This window comes from Hypanus sabinus, chromosome 5, assembly GCF_030144855.1.
Source record: "Hypanus sabinus isolate sHypSab1 chromosome 5, sHypSab1.hap1, whole genome shotgun sequence".
NCBI lineage: Eukaryota > Metazoa > Chordata > Chondrichthyes > Myliobatiformes > Dasyatidae > Hypanus > Hypanus sabinus.
The window spans coordinates 186,775,883-186,801,026 of record NC_082710.1 but is presented as its reverse complement, the minus strand read 5'-3'; the positions used below and the strand labels follow the sequence as shown (position 1 = coordinate 186,801,026).

Genomic DNA, 25,144 nt, shown 5'->3' with positions numbered 1-25,144 from the left:
AGAAAGTGGGTCGCCACATAACCACCCCCCCCCCCCCCCAGAACTGGCGATACAAGCTCCAATGTTCACAGTCTGGATCAGTCTCTGTCTGGGCGGTCTGCCTCTGCGCTGTGGTGCCTGAACCTCGACCGGCTGCGCCACATGGGCCGGTTTGAGTCATTCCACCGTGAAAACCTCCTCTCCCCGCCCCCCCAATGTCCAGAACGTACGTGGACCATTGTTCTGATCAACTTGAATGGCCCCCCGTATAGCCGCTGTAGCAGTGCCTGTTGTGCGCCCCTTCATACAAATACAAACTTACAGTTTTGCAGGCCTCTGGGTATGCAGGTTGGTATGTCCATGCTGTGAAGTTGGTACGAGGGCCAGGGTGCCGAACCTTTCACATATTATGTCTAGGATTGCTGCGGGTTCTTCCTCTTACCCCCTTGGGGCTGGTATGAACTCTTCTGGGACGACCAGGGGTGTGCTGTACACCAGCTCGGCTGATGAGGTGTGCAGATCCTTTCTGGGCGCTGTGCGGATTCCAAGCAGGACCCAAGGAAGCTCGTCCACCCAGTCAGGTCCTTTCAGGCGGGCTAAGAGTGCCGACTTCAAGTGATGGTGAAAGTGTTCCACTAGTCCGTTCGACTGCGGGGGTAGGCAGTTGTGTGGTGTAGCTGTGTTCCCAGCAGCCTGGAGGTGAACTGGGTGCCTCTGTCGGAGGTAATGTGGGCCAGTATCCCGAAGCGTGCTACCCAGGTTGCAATCAGTGCTTGGGCGCAGGAATCGGCTGTGGTGTCGGTAAGTGGGACTGCCTCTGGCCATCTCGTGAACTGGTCTACCATAGTTAGGAGGTACCGTGTTCCTCACAACACCAGCAGGGACCCCACAATATCCACATGAATGTGGTCGCACTGGCTTTTACGCAGTTCTGTTCCCGCATTCAGTTCCTCTCCGGGCGGAAATGATGTCAGAGGTGCATTACAAAAGTCTCTTCCCGCGCGGGGGCTTTCTCCCCTTGCTGGTGAAGAAGAAGGCCCAGCGCCATTTTAGGGCTGGCCTCTCTGCCAACGCGCATGCCATTTTGTGAGCATGTTCACCTGCGTAGAAAGTGGATCGCCACAATGTTAACATTCATTTCAAGAGGACTAGAATATAACAGAAAGGATGTAATGTTGATACTTTATAAAGCACTGGCGAGGCCTTAAATGGAGAGGGTTCAAAGATATTCACAAAAATGATTCCAGGATTGAATGGTTTGTCATATGAATAGCATTTGATGGCTCTGGGGCTTGTATGCATTTGAATTTAGAAGAATGAGGTATGACCTCATTGAAACCTATTGAATGGTGAAAGGTCTTGATAGAGTGGATGTGGAGTGAAAGTTTCCTGTGGTGGGCGAGTCTAAGACCAGAGGACACAAATTCAATTTAGAAGGGCATCCTTTTAGAATGGAAATGAGGAAGAATTTGTTTATTGAGAGAGTTGTGAATCTGTGGAATTCTTTGCCACGGGCAGCTGTGGAGGCCAAGTCTTTATGTATATTTAAGGTAGAGGCTGATATATTCTTGATTTGTTAGGCCATGATGGAGCAGACTCAATTAGCCAAATGGCTTAATTCTGCCCCTATATCTTATGGTATGATAAATAAGGGGAGAAGGTAGGAGGTTGGGTCTGAGAGGGAAAATGGATCAGCCATGATGAAATGGCGGAACTGATTCCATAAGACATAGGAGCAGAATTCAGCCATTTGATGCATCGAGTCTGCTCCGCTACTCAACCATAGCTAATCCTTTTCTCCCCCCCTCAACCCCATTCCTAGTCTTCTCCCTGTCATCCAATCAAGAATCTATTAATCTCTGCATTAAATACACCCAGGTGATCTGGCCTCCACAAATTCTCCATATGGGCCACTTTTACACAGTTTCAATGGGCCACATGGCCTAATTCTTTCCCTACATGTTATGTCTCATGGGTAATTTACTCTACTGGGAACCCTCAAGTCAGACTCCAGTTTTCTTCCCCCAAATCCTAGAGACCCTCATTTAAGTCTTGCAGTTTACTGCCACAGAATGACCACAAGACTTCTCTAAGCTGACAGGAGGCTCGTCATCGAGTTGTAGAGAACTACAGCTAAAATTAAGTCCTTTGGTAAACGTAGTCCATATAAAACTGTTGTTCTACTTTGTACCATCACCCACTCCAGGAGCATAGCCCTCCTTATCATTCCCATTCATGTACTCATCCATGTTGCAATCAAACCTGTGTCCACCATTTCCAATGGCAGCTTGTTTTACACTTGCACCACCCTCTGAGTGAAGAAGCTTCTACTCAAATCCCTTTAAATTTATCACTTTTCACAAGTAATCTATGACCTCTAGTTCTAGTCTCACACAATCTAAGGCCTGCTTCCATTTACCCTATGTACGTTTGTACATTACTCATAATTTTATTACCTTTGTCAAATCTGAACTGCTTATGACCTAATCAATTCATCCTTTCCCTATAATTCAGGTACTGAAGTCTCAGTAACATCCTTATAAATTTTCTCTGCACTCTTTCAATCTTCTTGATTTTGCCTGTAGGTATAGTGGTTGACCAGAATTCACGCAATACCCAGATTTGACTCACCAACATTTTATAACAGCAGGGGAAGTAATAACATGGAGCAAGGAGATGGCAGATGAACAAAGTGAGTATTTTGCAACAGTCTTCACTGTGGAAGACACTAGCAGTGTGCCAGATGTTGTAGTGTGTGAAGGAAGAGAAGTGGGTGCAGTTACTATTAGAAGGGAGAAGGTGCTCAAAAAGCTGAAAGACCTAAAAGTACATGTCACCTGGACCAGATGAGCTGCACACTAGAGTTCTGAAAGAGGTAGTGTTAGAGTTTGTGACAGCATTAGAAATGATCTTTCAAAAATCATTGGACTCTGGCACGATGCCAGAGGACCGGAAAATTGCAAATGTCACTCCACTCTTTAAGAAAGGAGGTAGGCAGCAGAAAGGAAATTATAGACCTCAATGGTTGGGAAGATGTTACGGTCAATTGTTAAGGACAAGGTGATGGAGTACTTGGTGGCACAGGGCAGGATAGGACAAAGCATGGTTTCCTTCAGGGAAAATCCTGCCTGAGAAACCCGTTGGAATTCTTTGAGGAGATTACAAGTTGAATAGATAAAGGGAATGTAGTAGATGTTGTATATTTGGACTTTAAGAAGGCCTCTGACAAGGTGCCACACATACCAAGTAAAGAACCCATGGTATTACAGGAAAGTTACTAACATTATCAGAGCATTGGCTGACTGGAAGAAGGCAGCGAGTGGGAATTTAAAGGATCCTTTTCTGGTTGGCTGCCAGTGACTCATGGTGTTCCACAGGGGTCGACGCTGGGACAACTTATTTTTATAATGTATTTAATTACTTAGATGATGAAATAGATGGCTTTGTTGCCAAGTTTGCACATGATACGAAAATTGGTGGAGGAGCTGGTAGTGTTGAGGAAACAGGTAGGATGCAGAAGGACTTTGACAGATTAGGAGAATGGGCAAAAAAGTGGCAAATGAAATATAATGTTGGAAAATGCATGGTCATGCACTTTGGTAATAGAAATAAATATGCAGACCATTTTCTAAATCGGGAGAAAATCCAAAAATCTGAGATGCAAAGGGACCTGGGAGATATTTGGTAGTTTAACTTGCAAGTTGAGTCGGTGGTGAGGAAGGCAAATGTAATGTTAGCATTCAGTTCTAGAATATAAGAGCAGGAACGTGATGCTGAGGCTTTATAAGTCACTGATGAGGCCTCACTTTGAGTATTGTGTACAGTTTTGGGTCCCTTACCTAAGAAAAGATGTTCTGGCGTTGGAGAGGGTCTAGAGGAGGTTCACAAGGATGATTCCAGGAATGAAAGAGTTATCATTCTGGGAACATTTGATGGCTTTGTGCCTGTACTCTCTGCAATTTAGAAGGATGAGGGGAAATCTCATTGAAACCTTTCGAATGTTGAAAGGTCTAGACAGAGTAGATGTGGAAAGGTGGTGGAAGAGTCTAGGACAAGAGGGCGCAACCTCAGGATAGAGAGAGGCCCTTTCAAAACAGAGATGTTCCTTTAGCCAGAGGGTGGTGAATTTGTGGAATTTGTTGCCACGTACAGCTGTGAGGCAGGTTGTGGGTGCATTTAGGGCAGAAATTGATAGGTTCTTGATTGGACATGTCATTAAAGGTTATGGGGAGAAGGCCAGGAAATGTGGTTGAGGAGGAGAAAAATAAAGGATCAGCATATTATTGAATGACGGAGCAGACTTGATGAGCCAAATGGCCTAATTCTCTTCCTAGGTCTTATGGCATACTACTTCAACATAATACCCCAACTCCTGTACTCAATAAACACACACAAAATGCTGGTGGAATGCAGCAGGCCGGGCAGCATCTATAGGGAGAAGTTTTGGCCCAAAACATCGACAGTGCTTCTCCCTGTAGATGCTGCCCGGCCTGTTGTGTTCCACCAGCATTTTGTGTGTGTTGCTTAAATTTCCAGCATCTGCAGATTTCTTTGTGTTTCCTGTACTCAATACTCTGATTTATGAAGGTCAATGTGCCAAAAACTCTCTTTATGATCCTGTCTACCTGTGACTTGTGTTGGTACTTAGCTTCGTAAAAAAAAAATCACACATATGTTTAGATTAAAGCAGCCAAAATATTTTGTGATGTTATTGATAATCAATTGTTTTGAAAACTTTGGGTAATGACATTTTTAATCAATTTACTAAACAATCAATTTCTGTCTTACAGCTTTTGCACAAAATATAGCAGAAATTACAAAATCAAAGAAGTACATTTTTGCAACTGTCTTTGACTCAATTTTATTAACTGGAAATATCAAAGAAGTTAAAAACAACCAAGTAATCCATTGGTCATTCACTGACCGTTTACAAAAGTCATTAATGTTATTTCATTCTGTTGGTGCTGATTCTCCAACTTTATCTCTATATTATGAACACCGTTGTACATACTACAGCACCAATGCAAGCTTGGAGCTGCGACACTTGGAGATTACTGACAGTGGTATTTATCAACTCAGTGTGGAACGATATTATGCAGGTTCACCAGACAAGTTATTCATTTACACTATATTCCTGAATGTTGAAGGTATGAACTCTTACTTTGCTAAGTTGTATTAAGTCAGGAGTTACAATAATTTATTGTGATCTACTTTACTAACATCTGACTTAATTGGTTTCCTTGATTCGCCCATACTTACACTTGCAAAAAAGACTTGCACATTCTGCCACTGTACATTTGTACACATTCTAAAAAGATATAAAGAAGCATAAGACAGATGTTGGAAACAAAAAAATGGATAATGCTCAGCAGGAATGTAGAAAGATTTGCATAGTTTGTAAAGAGAAATTTAGCATCTCCTCCAGCTCTGCCATTGTGTTACCCTTATATTTTGCTTGATTTTTCCTCCAGTCTCACTTTTCTCACCTTCTCTCATGCCTTATTCATATTATTTCAGTTTTACAGTGGAGTAAAGGAAATTACACTGGCATGAGAGAGGAGTTGCCCTTATGGCATGCATTTTCTACCTCCCGTTGTAACTTGTACACCACATCCTTACTACTTATTGGGATTCTGTATATAACTCCAATCAGGGTCTTTTTACCTTTGCAGTTCGTTAGCTCTATCCACAATGATTTGACACCTTATGACCCTGTGTTGCCTCTTTCTGATGATTTAACTTAATTTTTTTTGACCAACAGAGCCACGCAACCCCCTCTGCATTCCTACATACAGTATGTATGTATCCTTGGACATTAAGCTCTCAGCTATACTCTTCCTTCAAACATGAATCAGTGATGCCTACAACATCATACTTGCCAATCTGTAACTGTGCTACAAATTTATCGACCTTATTTATGCACAGTCAAATATAACACGTTTAATCCTGTATTCACCTTTTTCGACTTATTCAACCTTTTACATTTCAACTCATCTTGTTGATTGCAATGTTGCCCTATCACCGGCTTCTCCTTGTATGATGATTCCAGTTCCCATTCCCCTGCCAAATTAGTTTAAAACCACACAAACAACTCTAGCTAACCTTCCCACAAGGATTTTGGATCCCCTTAGGCTTAGATATAACCATCCCTTTTGTTTCCCAGAAGAGATTCCGATAATCCATGAATCTGAACCTCTGCCCCCTGCGCCAGTTCCTCAGCTACACATTCATAAGACTATAACACCATAAGACATAAGAGCAGAATTAGGCTATTTGGCCCATTGAGTCTGCTCCACTATTCAATCATGGCTGATCCTTTTTTTTATCTCCTCCTCAAACCCGGTTCCCTGCCTTCTCCCCATAACCTTTGATGCCATGTCCAATCAAGAATCTATCAATCTTTGCATTAAATACACCAACAACCTGACCTCACCTACAAATCCTCCTATTCTTACCCTCACTGGCATGTAGTACAGGCAGCAATCCAGAGATTACTACCCTGGAGGTCCTGTTTCTCATCTTCCTACCTAGCTCCCTAACATCTCTCTTCAGGACCTTCTCAATTTGTCTGCTTATGTCATTGGTGCCAATATGTACTAACACCCTGTATGTATCAAAGGCTTTCTGAAAGTACAGGTACACTACATCCACTGGCTCTCCCTTGTCCATTTTCATAGTTACATCCTCAAAAAATTCCAGAAGATTAGTCAAGCGTGATTTCCCCTTCATAAATCCATGCTGACTTGGACTGATCCTGTTTCTGTTATCCAAGTGTGCCATTATTTCATCTTTTATAATTGACTTCAGCATCTTCCCCACCACTGATGTCAGGCTAACTGGTCTATAATTCCCTGTTTTCTCTCTCCCTCCTTTCTTAAAAAGTGGGATAACATTAGCTACCCTTCAATCCTCAGGAACTGATCCTGAATCTATAGAACATTGGAAAAATGTTATCCCACTTTTTCTACGATTTCTAGGGCCTCCTCCTTAAGTACCCTGGGATGCAGACCATCAGGCCCTGGGGATTTATCGGCCTTCAGTCCCATCAGTCTACCCAACAATATTTTCTGCCTAATGTAATTTCCTTCAGTTCCTCCATTACCCTAGGTCCTCTGGCCACTATTACATCTGTGTCTTCCCTAGTGAAGACAGATCCAAAGTACCTGTTCAACTTGTCTGCCATTTCCTTCTTCCCCATAATAAGTTCACCCGTTTCTGCCTTCAAGGGCCCAACTTTGGCCCAATTAATTTTTTCCTCTTCATATACTTAAAGAAGCTTTTACTATCCTCCTTTATATTTTTGGCTAGCTTACCTTCGTACTTCATCTTTTCTCCCCATTTTGCCTTTTTAGTTATCTTCTGTTGCTCTTTAAAAGTTTCTCAATCCTCTGGCTTCCCGCTCATTTTTGCTATGTTATACTTGTTCTCTTTTATTTTTATACTGTCCTTGACTTCCTTTGTCAGCCACGGTCGCCCACTACTCCCTTTAGAATCTTTCTTCCTCTTTGGAATGAACTGATCCTGCACCTTCTGTATTATTCCCAGAAATACCTGCCATTGTTGTTTCACTGTCATCCCTGCGAGGGTATTCTTCCAGTCAACTTTGGCTAGCTCCTCCCTCATGGCTCCATAGTCCCCTATGTCCAACTGTGATACTGACACATCTGATTTTCCCTTCTCCCCTTCAAATTGTAGATTAAAACATCATATTATAGTCACTACCTCCTTATGGCTCCTTTACCTTGAGTTCCCTTATCAAATCCAGTTCATTACATAACACCAGTTCCAGAATTGCCTTCTCCCTGGTAGGCTCTAGTACAAGCTGCTCTAAGAATCCACCTTAGAGGCACTCCACAAACTCCTTTTCTTGGGGTCCAGTACCAATCTGATTTTCCCAGTCTGCCTGCATGTTGATAACCCCCATTACAACCATAGCATTACCTTTGCGACATGCTAATTTTAACTCTTGATTCAACTTCTGCTGCCTGCATGTGATGACGAGTCAATCGGGACCCTGAGGTCTTGTAGAAACTGTGTGGTGGTTTCTTTCGAACTTATAGTCTTTTAACATCTTTGGACTATTTTTAATGTGCCCATGATCTGTTTTTTTAACAATAATGCTATTGTTTGCACTGTTGTAACTATTTGTTGTAACTATGTGGTTTTGTGCAGGTCTTGTAGCTTTAGTTTTTGGTCTTGTTTTTCTGGCGGATTTGGAGCTCCTTTCCGGGGAATGCGTTAAGATGGTAGTGCAATATTAACACGCAGCAGCCTCTCCGGATTGAGGATTGCCAAACGTTATATGGATTTTCTGGTGTAGTCTGTTTTGTCATGTGTTTTTGTGATATCATTCTGGAGGAACGTTGTCTCATTTTTAAACTGATTGCATTTGGGGTTTCTAAATGATGATAAATTGAATCTGAATCTGAACTTGCACCCTGTATCCAGGCTACTATTTGGGGGCCTGCAGATAACTTCCATTAGGGCCTTTTTGCCCTTACAGTTTCTCAGTTCTATCCATACTGACTCTACATCTCCTGATTCTATGTTACTCCTTGCAAGGGACTGAATTTCATTTTCCTCACGATCAGAGCCACCCCACCCCCTCTGCCCACCTGTCTGTCCTTTCGAAAGCACAGAAGTAATGTGGAGGAAGGTTAGGGACCACTTGTGCTGGGTTCAGGATAGGTTTGTTCCACTGGGACAAGGAAGAAATGGTAGGAAAAGGGAACTGTGGCTGATGAAACATGTGAGGCAACTCGTCAAGAGGAAGAAGGAAGCATATGTTAGATATAAGAAGCAAGAAGCAGGAGGGGCTCATGAGAAATATAGTGTAGCCAGGAAGGAGCTTAAGAAAGGACTTAGGAGAGCTCGAAAGGGGCATGAGAAAGCCTCGGCATGTAGGATTAAGGAGAAGCCCAAGGCATTCTATGCATATGAGAAGAACCGAAGGATGACAATAATGAAGGTGGGGAAGCTAAAGGATAAAGAGGGCAACATGTGACTGGAGGCAGAGGAGGTTGGGGAGGTGCTAAAAGAACACTTTGCTTCAGTATTCACAAGTGAAAAGGACCTTGATCAGGGTGAGGTCGAAATTGAACAGGCCTGTGTGCTGAACAATGTGGAGATTAAGGAAGAAGAAGTGTTGGATCTTCTTAAAAACATCAAGATTGATAAGTCCCCAGGGCCGGGGTTGCTGTGGGAAATGAGAGAAAAGATTGCTGGAGCAGTAGCTATGATCTTTGAATCCTCTTTGGCTGCAGGGGACGTGCCGGAGGATTGGAGAAAGGCAACTGTAGTTCCGTTGTTTAAAAAAAGGTAATAGGGAGATTCCTGGGAACTATAGACCGATGACTCTTACATCAGTGATCTGCAAACTATTGGAAAGGATTTTTAAGGACAGAATCTACGAACATTTGGAGAAGTACAGCCTACTCAAGGATAGTCATCCTGGCTCTGTGAAGGGAAGGTTGTGCCTCATGAGCCTAACTGGGTTTTTTTGAAGAAATAACAAAATAAATTGATGAAGGTAGGGCAGTAGATGTGGTCTACATGGATTTTAGAAAGGCATTTGACAAGGTCCCCACGAGAGACTCATCCAGAAAGTCACGAGGCATGGGATCAGTGGAACCTTGGTTGTTTGGATAAAAAATTGGCTTACAGGAAGAAAGCAGAGGGTAGTAGTGGAAGCAAAGTGTTCTGCCTGGAGATCGATGACTAGTGAAGTGCCGCAATGATCTGTCCTGGGACGCCTGCTCTTTGTGATTTTTATAAATGACCTGGATGAAGAGGCAGAAAGATGGGTGAGTAAGTTTGCGGATGACTGGAAGATTGGGGGAGTTGTGGATAGAGCTGTAGGTTGTCGAAGGTTACAAGAGGATATAGACAGGCTGCAGAGCTGGGCAGAAAAATGGCAGATGGAATTCAATCCAGATAAGTGTGAGGTGATGCATTTTGGAAGGACAAACCAGAAGGCTGAGTAGAGGGTTACTTAAGAGTGTCGATGAACAGAGGGACCTTGGGTTTCAAATCTATACATCCCTCAAGGTCGCTGCACAGGTTGATAGCATAGTTTAAAAGGCCTATGGGATGCTAGGCTTCATTAATAGGGGGATTGAGTTCAAGAGTAGAGAGGTCATGTTGCAACTCTACAAATCTCTGCTGAGACCACACTTGGAGTATTGTGTTCAATTCTGGTCACCTCATTATAGGAAGGATGTGAAAGCTATGGGGAGGGTGCAGAGGAGATTTACCAGGATGTTGCCTGGATTGAAAAACAAGTCTTACATATCTGTTTCAAGATGGTGGCGTGACGCAGTTTGCAGCGGCCACTCCGGAGTTGATATCTGTTATTGGTCAAGCGAGGTACTGTGCACAATCCTACTCTGATGAAAAACGGACGTGGGAGCATGGAGGAACATCTGGAAATCTCCAGGAAGACCACCTTTGTTGCTGCTGCTGTTGTGAGGTCTGGGTCTCTGCTGAGAAGAACAGGCCTCCAGTCCTCGAGGTTGCGTTGCCGGTGGCTGTTGGCGGGGGCGCCGTAGTGCGCTCGGCAGAGGTTGGTGCTCAGAGAGGCTGTGCTGGAGGGGATGGTCAGAGGCTCGGATGGACTCGGAGTCCACTGCGGTCGGGGCGCTTTCACTGTGTGCTGCGTCTGCGGGGCTGAGCAGTGGAAGTCCATAGCGGGGGTATTCCCTTCTGCTGCCTGTGTGAGATGACGAGTCCATCGGGACCCTGAGGACTTGTGAAAACTGTGTGGTGGTTTCTTTCGAAGTTATAATCTTTTAACATCTTTGGACTATCTTTACTGTGCCCATGGTCTGTTTTATTTTTATCAATTACGGTATTGTCTGCCCTGTTGTAACTATGTTAACTATAACTATATGTAACTATGTGGTTTTGTGTAGGTCTTGTAGCTATAGTTTTTGGTTTGTTGGGTGGTAGAGTTGGTCTCCTGTTTTGGTGTGTCTGGGTAGTCTTGTTTTGTCTGGTGGCTTTGGAGCTCCTTTCTGGGGAACACGCTAAGATGGTACTAATACACAGCAGCCTCTCCAGTCTGGATTTGGGGATTATCAAACATTATGTGGATTTTCTGGTGTAGTCTGCTTTATTGTTTGCTTTTGTGATATCATTCTGGAGGAACGTTGTCTCATTTTTTAACTGTATTGCATTTGTGGTTTCTAAATGACAATAAACTGAATCTTGTATCTTGTATGAGGCAAGGTTAACAGAGCTAGGATTTTTCTCTTTGGAGAGTAGAAGGATGAGAGGGGACTTGACAGAGGTCTACAAGATTATGAGAGGCATAGATAGGGTGGATAGCCAGTACCTGTTTCCCAGGGCACGAATAGCATACACCGGAGGGCAAATGTACAAAGTTAAGGGATGGAAGTTTAGGGCAGGTATCAGGGGTAAGTTTTTTATACAGAGGGTTGTGGGTGCCTGGAATGATTTGTCAGGGATGATGGTGGAGGCTAAAACTTCAGGGGTATTTAAGAGCCTCTTGGACAGGCACATGGATGAAAGGAAAATAGATGGTTATGGGGTAGTGGATTTAGTACTTTTTTTAAGGAATATATGGGTTGGCACAACATGGAGGGCTGAAGGGCCTGTACTGTGCTGTAGTATTCTTGTGTTTTGGTGTTCTTAATGTTTAGCATTTTGTCATTCAAAGAGACCAGCCTCAACTTTTGAGATTCAGATATTGACAGAGATCTTGTAAATAAAATCAAGACTCAGGTCAAAACAAGAGATTGGTCATTTAGGATAGTATGAAAATAAATTTATTACATGGAAGAAAGTGAAGCTATGAATTCTCCATGCATGACAACCTAAATTGAATTCACTCAGGACTCAATATAATTACGTACATCAGATGAGAACATTGGAATCAAAGATAGTTATGAGAACAGAACCCTTGGTTAATAGGTTAATATAGAAACATAGCAACATACAGGCCCTTCGGCCCACAGTGTTGTGCCGAAAATTACTTACTTAGAAATTACCTAATGTTGTCCATAGCCCTCTATTCTTTTAAGCTCCATGTTCCTATCCAGGAGTCTCTTAATAGACTGTATTGTATCCACATCCACTACTGTCACCGACAGCCCATTCCACGCACTCACCACCTTTTGTGTAGAAAAAGAACTTACCCCTGATAACTCCTCTATACCCACTTCCAAGCACCTTAAAACTGTGCCCTCTCATGCTAGCCATTTCAGCCCTGGGAAAAAGCCTCTGATTATCCACATGATCAATGCCTCTCATCATCTTATACACCTCTACCAGGTCACCTCTCAACCTCCATTGCTCCAAGGAAAAAAGGGTGAGTTCACTCAATACACACAAAATGCTGGTGGAATGCAGCAGGTTGGGCAGCATCTATAGGAAAAATCACTGTCGACGTTTCGGGCCGAGACTGTTTGTCAGGACTAATTGAAAGAAAAGATAGTAAGAGATTTGAAAGTAGGAGGGGCAGGGGCAATTCCAAAATGATAGGAGAAGACATGGGGGTGGGGTGAAGCCAAGAGCTGGAAAGGCGACTGGCAAAAGGGACATACAGCTGGAGAAGGGAAAGGATCATGGGACGGGAGGCCCAGGGAGAAAGAAAAGTGGAGGGCAGCACCAGAGGGAGATGGAGAACAGGCAAAGAGCGCTGGGCAGAGAGAGAAAACTCTAACTTCCGTTAATGCCCCACCTGTTTGGCAGACCAATTGAATAACTACTTTGGTTCTGTCTTCACTAAGGAGGACATAAATAATCTTCCGGAAATAGGAGGGTCCCAAGGATCTAGTGAGATGGAGGAACTGAGGGAAATACATGTTAGTAGGGAAGTGGTGTTAGGTAAATTGAAAGGATTAAAGGTGAATAAATCCCCAGGGTCAGAGTGCTTAAGGAAGTAGCCCAAGAAATAGTGGATACATTAGTGATAATTTTTCAAAACTTCTTAGATTCTGGATTAGTTCCTGAGGATTGTAGGGTGGCTAATGTAACCCCACTTTTCAAAAAAGGAGGGAGAGAAAAACCGGAGAATTATAGACCGGTTAGTCTGACATCGGTGGTGGGGAAAATGCTAGAGTCAGTTACCAAAGATGTGATAACAGCACATTTGGAAAGAGGTGAAATCATCGGACAAAGCCAGCATGGATTTGTGAAAGGAAAATCATGTCTGACGAATCTTATAGCATTTTTTGAGGATGTAACTAGTAGAGTGGATAGGGGAGAACCCGTGGATATGGTATATTTGGATTTTCAAAAGGCTTTTGACAAGGTCCCACACAGGAGATTAGTGTGCAAACTTCAAGCGCACGGTATTGGGGGTATGGTATTGATGTGGATAGAGAATTGGTTGGCAGACAGGAGGCAAAGAGTGGGAGTAAACGGGACCTGTTCAGAATGGCAGGCAGTGACTAGTGGGGTACCGCAAGGCTCGGTGCTGGGACCCCAGTTGTTTACAAAATATATTAATGATTTAGATGAGGGAATTAAATGCAGCATATCCAAGTTTGCGGATGACATGAAGCTGGGTGGCAGTGTTAGCTGTGAGGAGGATGCTAAGAGGATGCAGGGTGACTTGGATAGGTTAGGTGAGTGGGCAAATTCATGGCAGATGCAATTTAATGTGGCTAAATGTCAGGTAATCCACTTTGGTGGCAAGAACAGGAAAACAGATTATTATCTGAACGGTGGCTGATTAGGAAAAGGGGAGGTGCAGCGAGACCTGGGTGTCAATGTACACCAGTCATTGAAGGTGGGCATGCAGGTACAGCAGGCGGTGAAAAAGGCAAATGGTATGTTGGCATTCATAGCAAAAGGATTTGAGTACAGGAGCAGGGAGGTTCTACTGCAGTTGTACAAGGCCTTGGTGAGACCGCACCTAGGATATTGTGTGCAGTTTTGATGTCCTAATGAGGGGTGGGGTGAAGCCAAGAGCTGGAAAGGCGACTGGCAAAAGGGACATACAGCTGGAGAAGGGAAAGGATCACGGGACGGGAGGCCCAGGGAGAAAGAAAAGTGGAGGGGAGCACCAGAGGGAGATGGAGAACAGGCAAAGAGCAATGGACAGAGAGAGAAAACTCTAACTTCCATTAATGCCCCTTCTCCCACCCTTACCCCATCACTGATTCATTTATCCCCCCCCCCACTTTTTGTTCTCTCTCTGCCCATCACTCCTTGCCCGCTCTCCATCTCCCTCCGGCACTCCCCTCCACCCCCCCCAGGCATCCCATCTCACGATCATTTTGGAGTTGCCCCTCCCCCTCCTACTTTCAAATTTCTTACTATCTTTTCTTTCAGTTAGTCCTGACAAAGAGTCTCAGCCCGAAATGTCGACAGTGCTTTTTCCTACAGATGCTGCCTGGCCTGCTGAGTTCCACCAGCATTTTGTGTGTGTTGCTTGAACTTCTAGCATCTGCAGATTTCCTCGTGTTTGAGTTCACTCAACCTATTCTCATGAGGCAAGCTACCCATTCCAGGTAACATCCTTGTAAATCTCCTCTGCACACTTTCTATGGTTTCCACATCTTTCCTGTAGTGGAGGTGATCAGAACTGAGCACAGTACTCCAAGTAATATGGACTAAGTTTTTATTTTAAACCATGGTTTATTTTAATTTGTAACTTGTTACTGAGGAAACAGAATGCTGATGAAATTAAATACATTTCATGGACTAATGACAAGCTTTTGAATCAAAGTTTATTTCACTGTTTGACATCTTTTTTAGGGAATTTCGAGATTTCAAATTGACAAGTAAAACATGCTTTAATATAATTGAAACTTAACAGGTAGTAAGTGACATAATATCAAGAGCTTACATATTTGGAAGTAAGGAACAAACTGCTAGAGAACTAAGTGTGGCAAGCAGCAAGAGTTAAAGGGATAATTAATATTTTGGGTCAAGATCGACCATCCTGATGCAGAATCTCAGCCCAAAACATTGACAATCCCATTCCCTGTATAGATGCTGTTTGACCTATTGAGTTCCTTACTATAGTTCACTTTTTGCTCTTGATTATTGCATCTGCACGCTCTGATGTCACCATGTAAATTTTGACTAGATCAGGATAGCTTTATATATCACAATTTAATTAACAGAAAATATGTGCTTTATTGGCAGCAGGTGCATATGCTTGCTTTGTAGTTGTATTGGGGGTAGGTTATAATGAAAATATTTTGGGAAGTTTAACAGTAGTTAGAATTCATATGCCATCAACAAATTAGATTGTAATCTCATGGAAATATTTTTCCCGACAGAAGCCTTGTCCACACCCTTGATTGTTCAAGACCCGGTCTACATAACCAACAACGTTCAACTCACCTGCATTGTGAGAAAAGGAAATCCAAAGAAACTCTTATGGCTGAAGGGGAATAAGCCAATTACAAACAGTTCACTGTATATCTTAGGAGATAAGAACAGCACACTCATTATTTACAGTGCGGAAAAGGGACACTGTGGCTTTTACACGTGCATAGCTGTTGACAGCACAAGTGAGCGGAATATTTCACACTTCCTCCTTATTGATGGTAGGTTTTAGAGCACTTTAAAAATGCTAAACACAAAATACTCTGCAGATGCTGGGGCCAAAGCAACACGCACAACACACTGGAAGAACTCAGCAGCTCAGTCAGCATCCGTGGAAATGAACAGTCAATGTTTCAGGCCAAGACCCTTCGTCAGGACTGAAGAGGGAGGGGGCAAGGGCCCTATAAAGAAGGTGGGGGGAGGGTGGAAAGGAGAAGGCTAGTGGGTGCTAGGTGAAAAACCAAGGGGAAAGATCAAGGGGTGGGGGAGGGAAGCAGGGAGGGGATAGGCAGGAAAGGTGAAGAAGGAATGTAAGGGGAAAGCACCATGGGTAGTAGAATGAAGGTGGAACCATGAGGGACGTGAGGGATACTACTACCCATGGTGCTTTCCCCTTACATTCCTTCTTCACCTTTCCTGCCTATCCCCTCCCCCACCCCTTGATCTTTCCTCTCATTGGTTTTTCACTTGGCACCTACCAGCCTTCTCCTTCCCAACCTCCCCCACCTTCTTTATAAGGCCCCTGCCCCCCCCTTCAGTCCTGACAAAGGGTCTCGGCCCGAAAAGTTGATTGTTCGTTTCCACGGATGCTGCCCGACCTGCTGAGTTCCTCTAGCGTGTTGTGTGTGTTGCTTTAAAAATGCTGATGGATTATTGAGTGGTAATTATGTAACTAATAATTACCTTGCAGCAACACTGGGAATGTGTTTCTATATGCTAATTTATTTTTAACCTATAATTCATCGATGCCTAAAGGATTGTGCTCCTTTCATCAGCATAGTTGTTGGGAGGGTGATAAAATACTGAAATAATTGATATGTTTATGTTAATTCACAAATTTCAGATGTCATCGCCAAGGCTATCCCGAATTACCCCTGTGGGTTGTTGATGTAGTTTCTGATCTTGATGTTTTCTATCTGGTGAAAGAGCTGTTAGTCTGGAAATACCAGCTTTTTCAGACTCACCAATTGATGGAAGCTTGTTGGAGAGGAGTCTGCAGGTGATTGGGTCTCTGTGTCCCTGCTGATTATATAATTCTAGGTTTGCGGAAGGCATTGTTAAATTCAGTGTGCAGCAGGACTGCATATCACTTTAAATGTAATTGTGAACTCAGCCAAAGACCGCAGCTTCCTGTAAGAGCAAAAGACCTGAACTAGCAGCAAATTCCATTCATTTCTAGGCCAGAATTAATTTAGTAGGGTCTTATTCTTATGGTCTGGTTTTAAAGGGAACCACCACTAAGTAACTCAAACTCCCAAGTACAAGCAATTACTAGCAATTAAATTCATAACTATTATGTGCTAAAATGGAACTAATCTGACCAAAGTGGCAGAATTTTATCATTCCTCCATCCAATTAATACTGTCTAGACCAGGGGTCAGCAACCTTTACCACTGAAAGAGCCACTTGGACCCGTTTCCCACAGAAAAGAAAACACTGGGAGCCGCAAAACCCGTTTGACATTTAAAATGAAATAACACTGCATACAATGTTTTTTTGCCTTTATGCTATGTATAAACAAACTGTAATGTGTTGCATTTATGAAATTGATGAACTCCTGCAGAGAAAACGAAATTACATTTCTGCATGCAACAAAAACATTTTGAACTCCGAAAAAAAGACGTTGGGTTGAAGGTTACTTTTAAGTAAAATACTCAATGTCTATTTGAGTTCTTCTTTTATTTAAGAAAAACGCTGAACTTAAATTTTCCGCCAGCAGCAAACCAAAAATAACGTCAGCCAGCTGTCAACCTGAAAAATCAAAGGACTATTTCACTGAACAATGAAAAAATATGAATATTCCTAAAATAATAGGCAATTAAAATATGTATCATACTTGGTTAATGGGATTTCTGCTCCTGGACCTCAGCGCACAGCATCTGCACATCAGGGCTGTATGACGTCACCTTCATCTTTACACAGGATCGCAAGCTGTCATCTGTGAGGCGTGCACGATGTTTGTTTTTAATAAAGTTCATGTTGGAGAACACCTGCTCACATACATATGTGGATCCAAAGATCGACAGTACTCCAAGCGCATTCTTTTTAATGTTTACATAAATGTCGGGGATAACATTCCATGTTTCGAACACAAGTTTGTCCGGTTTAGGGAGGTTTTCAATACCACTCCATTTGTGATTCTGAGCAAGAACGGCCTTCTGACGGGCAACATCTTCAAGGTCTGCTGTCAAGCGTCTAAACTTGGACACCCATATGTCTTTGTCGGCTATTTCGGCCAGTTCCATCTCAAGATCAGGTTTACTCACACCTGCCAATGCAGTCGTATTCAGTAGAGATGAATCGATGCTTGGGGGAGTGACCGGGAAGGATAATGTGTTTTTTTCCTCTCTGAACTCACAGAAGCGTTTCCCAAATGATGTTTGCATTGCAATGATTGCAGAATGTAAATACTCCGAACTTATCATGTCGTGATCTTGTTTGAACTCTCTCAAATTGGGGAAGTGAGACAAAGTGCCTTTCTGTCAATCTCTGGCAAGCACTGTCAACTTGCGCTCGAATGCCAAAACTCCTCCAACATGTGTAGGGCTGTACGTCCTTTCCCCTGAAGAGCTGTGTTCAGCGTGTTCAGATGTGCTGTCATGTCTACCATGAAGTGTAGCTTTTCCAGCCCTTTGCTGCCCAGGAAAGTTTTCACTTCTTCCAGACACGCGACAAAGCGTTTCAGCACCTCCCCTCTGGACAGCCACCGGACTTTGTTGTGCAGCAGGAGATCAGAATATGCGCTTTCCAGCTCGTCCAGTAACAAACGGAATTGACGGTGATTTGCCATTATTTTATTGACAATCTGAATGACAACATCCATTACTTCTGTGCATTCCGGAGGAAATGTTTGAGCGCACAGTGCCTCTTGGTGCAAGATGCAGTGAAAAATCAGCAGCTTTCTGTCCAGCGACTTCTGCAGTAAAGCCACAATTCCCTTGTGTGTTCCCGTCATATTCGGTGCCCCATCAGTAGCTACTGACACCAGGTGGGTAGTCTTTATTCCTTTGGCTCTTAAACAATTCAAGAGAGCCTCACAGATGTCCTCCCCCCGTGTTTGGTCTTTTAGAGGTATCAACTCAATCAGTTCATCCTGTGGCCCGGCAGAGTTTACATACCGGCAGAACAACGCTATTTGTTCAATATCACCTTTGTCTTGAGACTCGTCACAGGCAATCGAGTAGGCCACAGCTGAATTGATGACTTTAATTTGCTGTCTTGTGATGTCTTCTGCCATTTTTATGGTTCTGTCTTTGACAGTCTTTGCAGAGAGGGGCATATCCCTGATTTTCTGCACAATTTCACTCTTGTTTTTAAAGTCCGTGAATAGATGTTCTGAAATCTTAATGAAAGATTCTTTTATATATTCACCATCTGTAAACTGCTTCCCGTGCCTGACTATTTCCTGAGCGGCAATATAACTAGCGTATGTCGTTGGTTTTCCGGACTTCATCCATTGCTTGAAATGATTTTTGCTCAGATCAACCTTCCGCATCAGTTCCGAAACGGCTTTTTCTCTCTCATCTCCATCCGGATATTTTTGAGCAAAGGCTGCGTGTTTATTCTGGAAAAGTCTTGCGATTTTTGACTATTTGTTGTTTGGTAGTTTCTCATTGCACATTAAGCATACCGGTAAACCAGTCTCGTCAGCAGTGAAAGCAAATGAATCTGTCCACTTATCAGTAAACGTTCTGTTTTCTTCAGTCACTTTTTTTTTTAGAATTCTCCATAGTTGGCCTACCTTGGATCGAAAAATTAAAGAAATCGCGCACTGATGGGTGTCAGGTATTGGCAGTGGTGACGTATATTAATAGCGATAAAAACACGTAGTAGCGGTGTGCTCACGCAGTCAGTAAACTGCAGTCGAATAACTTTATTCGAACTAAACAGCTTTGCTTTTAAGCCTCCCTCAACCTGGCCCCCATGGGCGAGGATGCTGCAAAAGACCAATTATTTCCCAAAGCAACAGGGAGCCGCAGCACAGAGGTAAAAGAGCCACATGTGGCTCCGGAGCCGCGGGTTGCCGACCCCCGGTCTAGACCAAAGGTTCCAAACCATTTTCATGCCATTGACCAATACCATTAAGCAAAATGTACATGGACCCCAGGTTGGGAATCCATGGTCTAGCTGTAGAGTCAAAAATTGAACTGTATAGATATACAGCACAATGACATACTCTTTAGCATGCTGAATCTACATTAACCACAATTCTTTCTAGCTAATCCTGTAGTGATACCATTTTGATTGTTTCCACATGAGGATGTCTCTGGGTCACAAGCTATCCAGATTTGCATCGAGGACATTGTCCCCCAGAAATCGGTCATGGTCTATACAAACCAGAAACCCTGGATCAACATTTCCATGCGAGCAGCACTTAATGCCGACACAGAGCTTACATTGCCAGTAACCAACAGGAACTCAAGAAAAGTAGCTACAACCTACACAAAGTCATCAAGGCAGCAAAACAACAATACAAGGTCAAGATCCAGACACATCTCTCCATCAACAACACACGCGGCTTATGGCAAGGTCTGCACAACATCACAGGCTTCAAAGCAATTGCAATGGTGCTGCCGACATTGCTGCCTCTCAAATCTTTTTTATGCTCGTTCAATGTTGCCAGCACTGAGCCCCTGAGGAGAGCCACTGAAGCGACCTGCAACTTGGTCACCTCTGAAGTACACAGGTGTTTCCACGAGGGGCAGTTGCAAGGCTGCGGGACCGGATGTCACCTGGGGCGGGTACTCAGGATGTGCGGAGCTCAACTGGCAGGTGTGTTTACAGACATTTCTAATCTCCGCCTCTCTCAGTGTAGAGTGCCCTCCTGCTTCAGAACATCCACCATTGTTCCTGTACCTAAAAAGACCAAGGTAACATGTCTGAACGACTAGTGTCCTGTTGTGCTTACCTCAATAATAAGCAAATGCTTTGACAGGCTGGTCAAGGACTACATCTGTAGCATGCTGGATCCCCTACAATTTGCCTACCAACACAACCAATCACCGTTAACGCAATAGCCACAGCTCTACAAACCATCCTTAAATTGTCACATAAGAAGGATGCTTATGTGAGAATGTTGTTCTTGGACTACAGTTCAGATTTCAACACCATAATTCCCTCCAGGCTTGACAAGCTCAGAGACCACAGCTTTCACCCTGCCTCGTGCAGCTGAATCCTGGACTTCTCATCAGATCGCCGGCAGGTGATAAGAGTGGGCTCCTTCACCTCTGCCTCTCTGACCCTTCACACAGGTGCCCTTCAAGGCTGTGTCCTCAGCCCCCTTTACTCTCTGTATACCCATGACTGTGTCACCACCCACAGCTCCAATCTGCTTATTAAATTCCCTGGCAACACTACGTTGATTGGACTTATCTCAAACAATAACGAGGCAGCCTACAGAGAAGAAGTCATCACCCTGACACAGTGGTGTCAAGAAGACAACTTCTCCCTCAATGTCGCAAAAACAAACGAACTGGTTGTGGTCTACAGGAGGAATGGAGACTGGCTAACCCCTATTGGCATTAATGGATCTGGGGTTAAGAGGGTGAACAGCTTTAAGTTCATCAGCATACACATCACCAAGGATCTCATGTGGTCTGAACATATTGACTGTGTGGTGGAAAAGACAGTTGAAGAAGTTTGGTGTGAGTCCTCCAAATCCTAAGAATGTTCTATAGGGGCACAATTGAGAGCATCCTCACTGGCTGCATCACTGCCTGGTATGGGAACTGTACCTCCCTCAATCGCAGGACTCTGCAGAGAGTGGTGTGGACAGCCCAGCACATCTGTACTTGTGAACTTCCCACGATTCAAGATATTTACAGAGACAAGTGCGTAAAAAGGGCCCAAAGGATCATTGGGGACTCGAGTTACCCCAGCCACAATCTATTCCAGTTGCTACCATCTGAGTAATGGTTCTGCAGCATAAAAGCCAGGACCAACAGGCCATCTGACTGATTAATTCACACTGATACAATTGTATTTCTATGCTGTATTGACTCTGCTGTTGTACATACTAGTTATTACAAATTACAATAAATTGCAAATTGCGCATTGCGCATTCAGGTGAATGATATAAAGATTTTTACTCCTCATGTATGTGAAGGATGTAAGGAATAATGTCAATTCAGTTCAATTCAATATTTCAATCAGCTTCTTCAGTACATTTCTCCTAGTCCCTTATACACAGTTGCAATTAACCTAGAATCCAGCAAATCCTTGGGATATGGTAGGCATCAAAAGAACCCCACAGCATCACAGAAAGAATGTGCAAATTCTAGATCTAGACAACCTTACAAGTAAGATTCTAAAGGACTGGAGATTAGCCAATGTTCAAAAACGTCAATTGAGATAATCCAAGAAATTACAGTTCTGTGTTACTTTACATCAGTAGTGGTAAAACTATTGGAACAAATTCTTAAGGATAAAACACTCACATTTAGGAAGCAGGCACATTAGAGACAGTCATCAAAGCATGGTGCAGGGCAGATCATTACTTACGAACTTGATCAAGGATTTTCAGGAGGTGTATCAGCTGATGAGCGGCATTGATCCTGTGGATAGCCAGAGGCTTTTTCCCAGGGTGTCCATTCAAAGACATTTCTTTAGCCAGAGGGTGGTGAATTTCTGGAATTTGTTTCCACTTACAGCTGTGGAGGCCAGGTAGTCGGATGTATTTAAGGCAAAGGTTGTTAGGTTCTTGATTGGACATGGCATCAAAGGTTACAGGGAGAAAGTCGGGAAATGAGGTTGACGAGGAGAAAATGAAGGATCAGCTTTGATTGAATGGCAGAGCAGACTCAATGGGCCAAGTGGCCTAATTCTGCTCCTATGTCTTGTGGTCATATGATATTATGTAAATAGCTAACACAAGGGGGCATAGTTTTAATGTGCTTGGAAGTAGATACTAAGAGGTTGTCAGGGGTAAATTTTTCACAAAGAGAGTGGTAGAAAAAAAATGTAGAAAACCTACAGCACAAGCAGCTGTGGAGGCCAAGTCATTGAACATAGAACATAGAAAACCTACCGCACAATACAGGCCCTTCGGCCAACAAAGTTGTGCCGAACATGTCCCTACCTTAGAAATTGCTAGGGTTACCCATAGCCCTCTATTTTTCTAAGATCCATGTACCTATCCAAAAGTCCCTTAAAAGACCCTATCGTATCTGCCTCCCCCCCCACCCTTGTTGCCAGCAGCCCATTCCATGCACTCACGACTCTCTGAGTAAAAAGCTTACCCCTGACATCTCCTCTGTACCTACTCCCCAGCACCTTAAACCTGACTAAGGGTCTTGGCCCAAAACGTCAACAGTCCTTCTTCTCTGCATGATCAATGCCTCTCATCATCTTATACACCTCCATCAGGTCATCTCTCATCCTCCATCACTTCAAGGAGAAAAGGCTGAATTCACTCAACCTATTCACATAAGGCATGCTTCCCAATCCAGGTAAATCTCCTCTACACCCTTACTATGGCCTCCACATCCTTCCCATAGTAAAGTGACCAGAACTGAACGCAGTACTCCCAAGTGGAGTCTGACTAGGGTCCTATATACTTGCAACATTGCCTCTCGGCTCCTAAATTCAATTCCACGATTGATGAAGACCAATAAATTGTACACCTTTTCAACCACAGAGTCAACCTGCGCAGCTGCTTTGAGCATCCTATGGACTCGGACACCAAGATCCCTTTGATCCTGCACGCTGCCAAGAGTCTTGCCATTAATACTATATTCTGCCATCATATTTGACCGACCAAAATGAACCACTTCACGCTATTCTGGGTTGAACTCCATTTGCCGCTTCTCAGCCCAGTTTTGCATCCTGTCAATGTCCCGCTATAATCTCTGACAGCCCTCCACACTATCCACAACACCTCCAACCTTTCTGTCATCAACAAACCTACTAACCCATCCCTCCACTTCCTCATCCAGGTCATTTATAAAAATCACGAAGAGTAAGGGTCCCAGAACAGATCTGAGGCACACTACTGGTGCAGACCTCCATGCAGATGTGACCCGTCTACAACCACTCTTTGCCTTCTGTGGGTAAGCCAGTTCTGGATCCACAAAGCAATGTCCCCTTGGATCCCATAACTCCTTATTTTCTCAATAAGTCTTGCATGGGGTACCTTATCAAATGCTTTGCTGAAATCCATATACACTACATCCACTGCTCTTCCTTCATCAATGTGTTTAGTCACATCCTCAATAAATTCAATCAGGCTCATAAGGCAGGACCTGCCCTTGACAAAGCCATGCTGACTATTCCTAATCATATTATACCTCTTCAAATGTTCATAAATCCTGCCTGTCAGGATCTTCTCCATCAACTTAACAACCACTGAAGTAAGACTCACTGGTCTATAGTTTCCTGGGCTATCTCTACTCCTTTTCTTGAATAAAAGAACAACATCTGCAATCCTTCAATCCTCCGGAACCTCTCCTGTCCCCATTGTTGCAAAGATCATCACCAGAGGCTCAGCAATCTCCTCCCTTGCCTCCCACAATACATCTCATCTGGTCCTGGTGACTTATAAAACTTGATGCTTTCAAAAGCTCCAGCACATCCTCTTTCTTAATATCTACATGCTCAAGCTTTTCAGTCTGCTGCAAGTCATCACTATGATCATCAAGATCCTTTCCCATAGTGAATACTGAAGTAAAGTATTCATTTCCCTCAAGTCAGTGCTCCCCTAATTCCAACAGTATGTGCACTTTGCAACAAGGGGGTAGAACGCATTGGACCTTGTTTACACAAACATACCCAATGTGTACTTACGGAGCCCCGCCCCCACCTTGGTTACTCAGACCACACCTCTGTTATGTTAATCCCAGCATACAGACCGCCAGTTCAGAAGCAGGTGAAAACCTGGCCAGCAGGAGTCATCTCTGCTCTTCAAGACTGCTTTGAGCACACTGACTGGCACATGTTCAGGGAGGCTGTAACTGATGGTGACTCTACCAACTTATAGGAGTATACGGTATCAGTGACTAGCTACATCATCAAGTGCATCGATGACGTTACTGTCCAAGACCATCACTGAATACACTAACCAGAAGCCACAGATGACCGCAGAGGTGCGTGCGCTGCTCAGGACCCGTGACTCTGCCCTCAGAGCAGGCGACAAGGCAGCCCTAACATCAGCGAGGGCTAACTTGTCCTGGGCCATCAGAGAGGAAAAGCATGCACACGCCCAGTGAATCCACAGCCACTTTCAGGACAGCGGCAACATATGCATGTCGAAGGGCATTCAGGACATCACCAACTACAGGACAACATCACCTGACTGTGCAGGTGATGCCTCCCTCCCAGAAGCACTGAACAACTTCTACGCTTGTTTTGAGGCAGAAAATAACATGATGGCGAGGAAGTCCACCCCTCCTCCAAATGACCAGGTGCTGTGTCTATCGGTGGCCGATGTGAGGAGAAATCTGTGCAGGGTCAACCCACGGAAGGCTGGTGAAACAGACAATATTCCTGTTTCCCAACAACCCATTTCAGAATTTGAACAAAGCGAAAGAGATGGTTGTTGACTTCAGGAGGGCACGGAGCGACCACTCTCCGCTGAACATTGACAGCTCCTCAGTAGAGATCGTTAAAAGCACCAAATTTCTTGGTGTCACCTGGTGGAGAATCTCAC

At 43.8% G+C, this 25,144-nt stretch overlaps 1 protein-coding gene and 1 long non-coding RNA gene across 5 annotated transcripts in view; both read left to right on the top strand.

The window, feature by feature from the left end:
* Positions 1-25,144, top strand: part of LOC132394743 (uncharacterized) — an 887,546-nt gene that overhangs the window by 359,233 nt on the left and 503,169 nt on the right. The gene's annotated exons all lie outside the window — the stretch shown is intronic.
* LOC132394739 (uncharacterized) overlaps positions 1-25,144 on the top strand; it is a 241,529-nt gene that overhangs the window by 37,865 nt on the left and 178,520 nt on the right. For 2 of the 4 annotated variants that reach the window (XM_059971144.1, XM_059971146.1), the window contains exons 2-3: positions 4,770-5,126; positions 15,234-15,503. In XM_059971144.1, the coding sequence (XP_059827127.1) occupies positions 4,770-5,126; positions 15,234-15,503 (627 nt within the window). The remainder of the gene's footprint in view (positions 1-4,769; positions 5,127-15,233; positions 15,504-25,144) is intronic. The other 2 variants (XM_059971145.1, XM_059971148.1) reach the window with 2 other exon arrangements.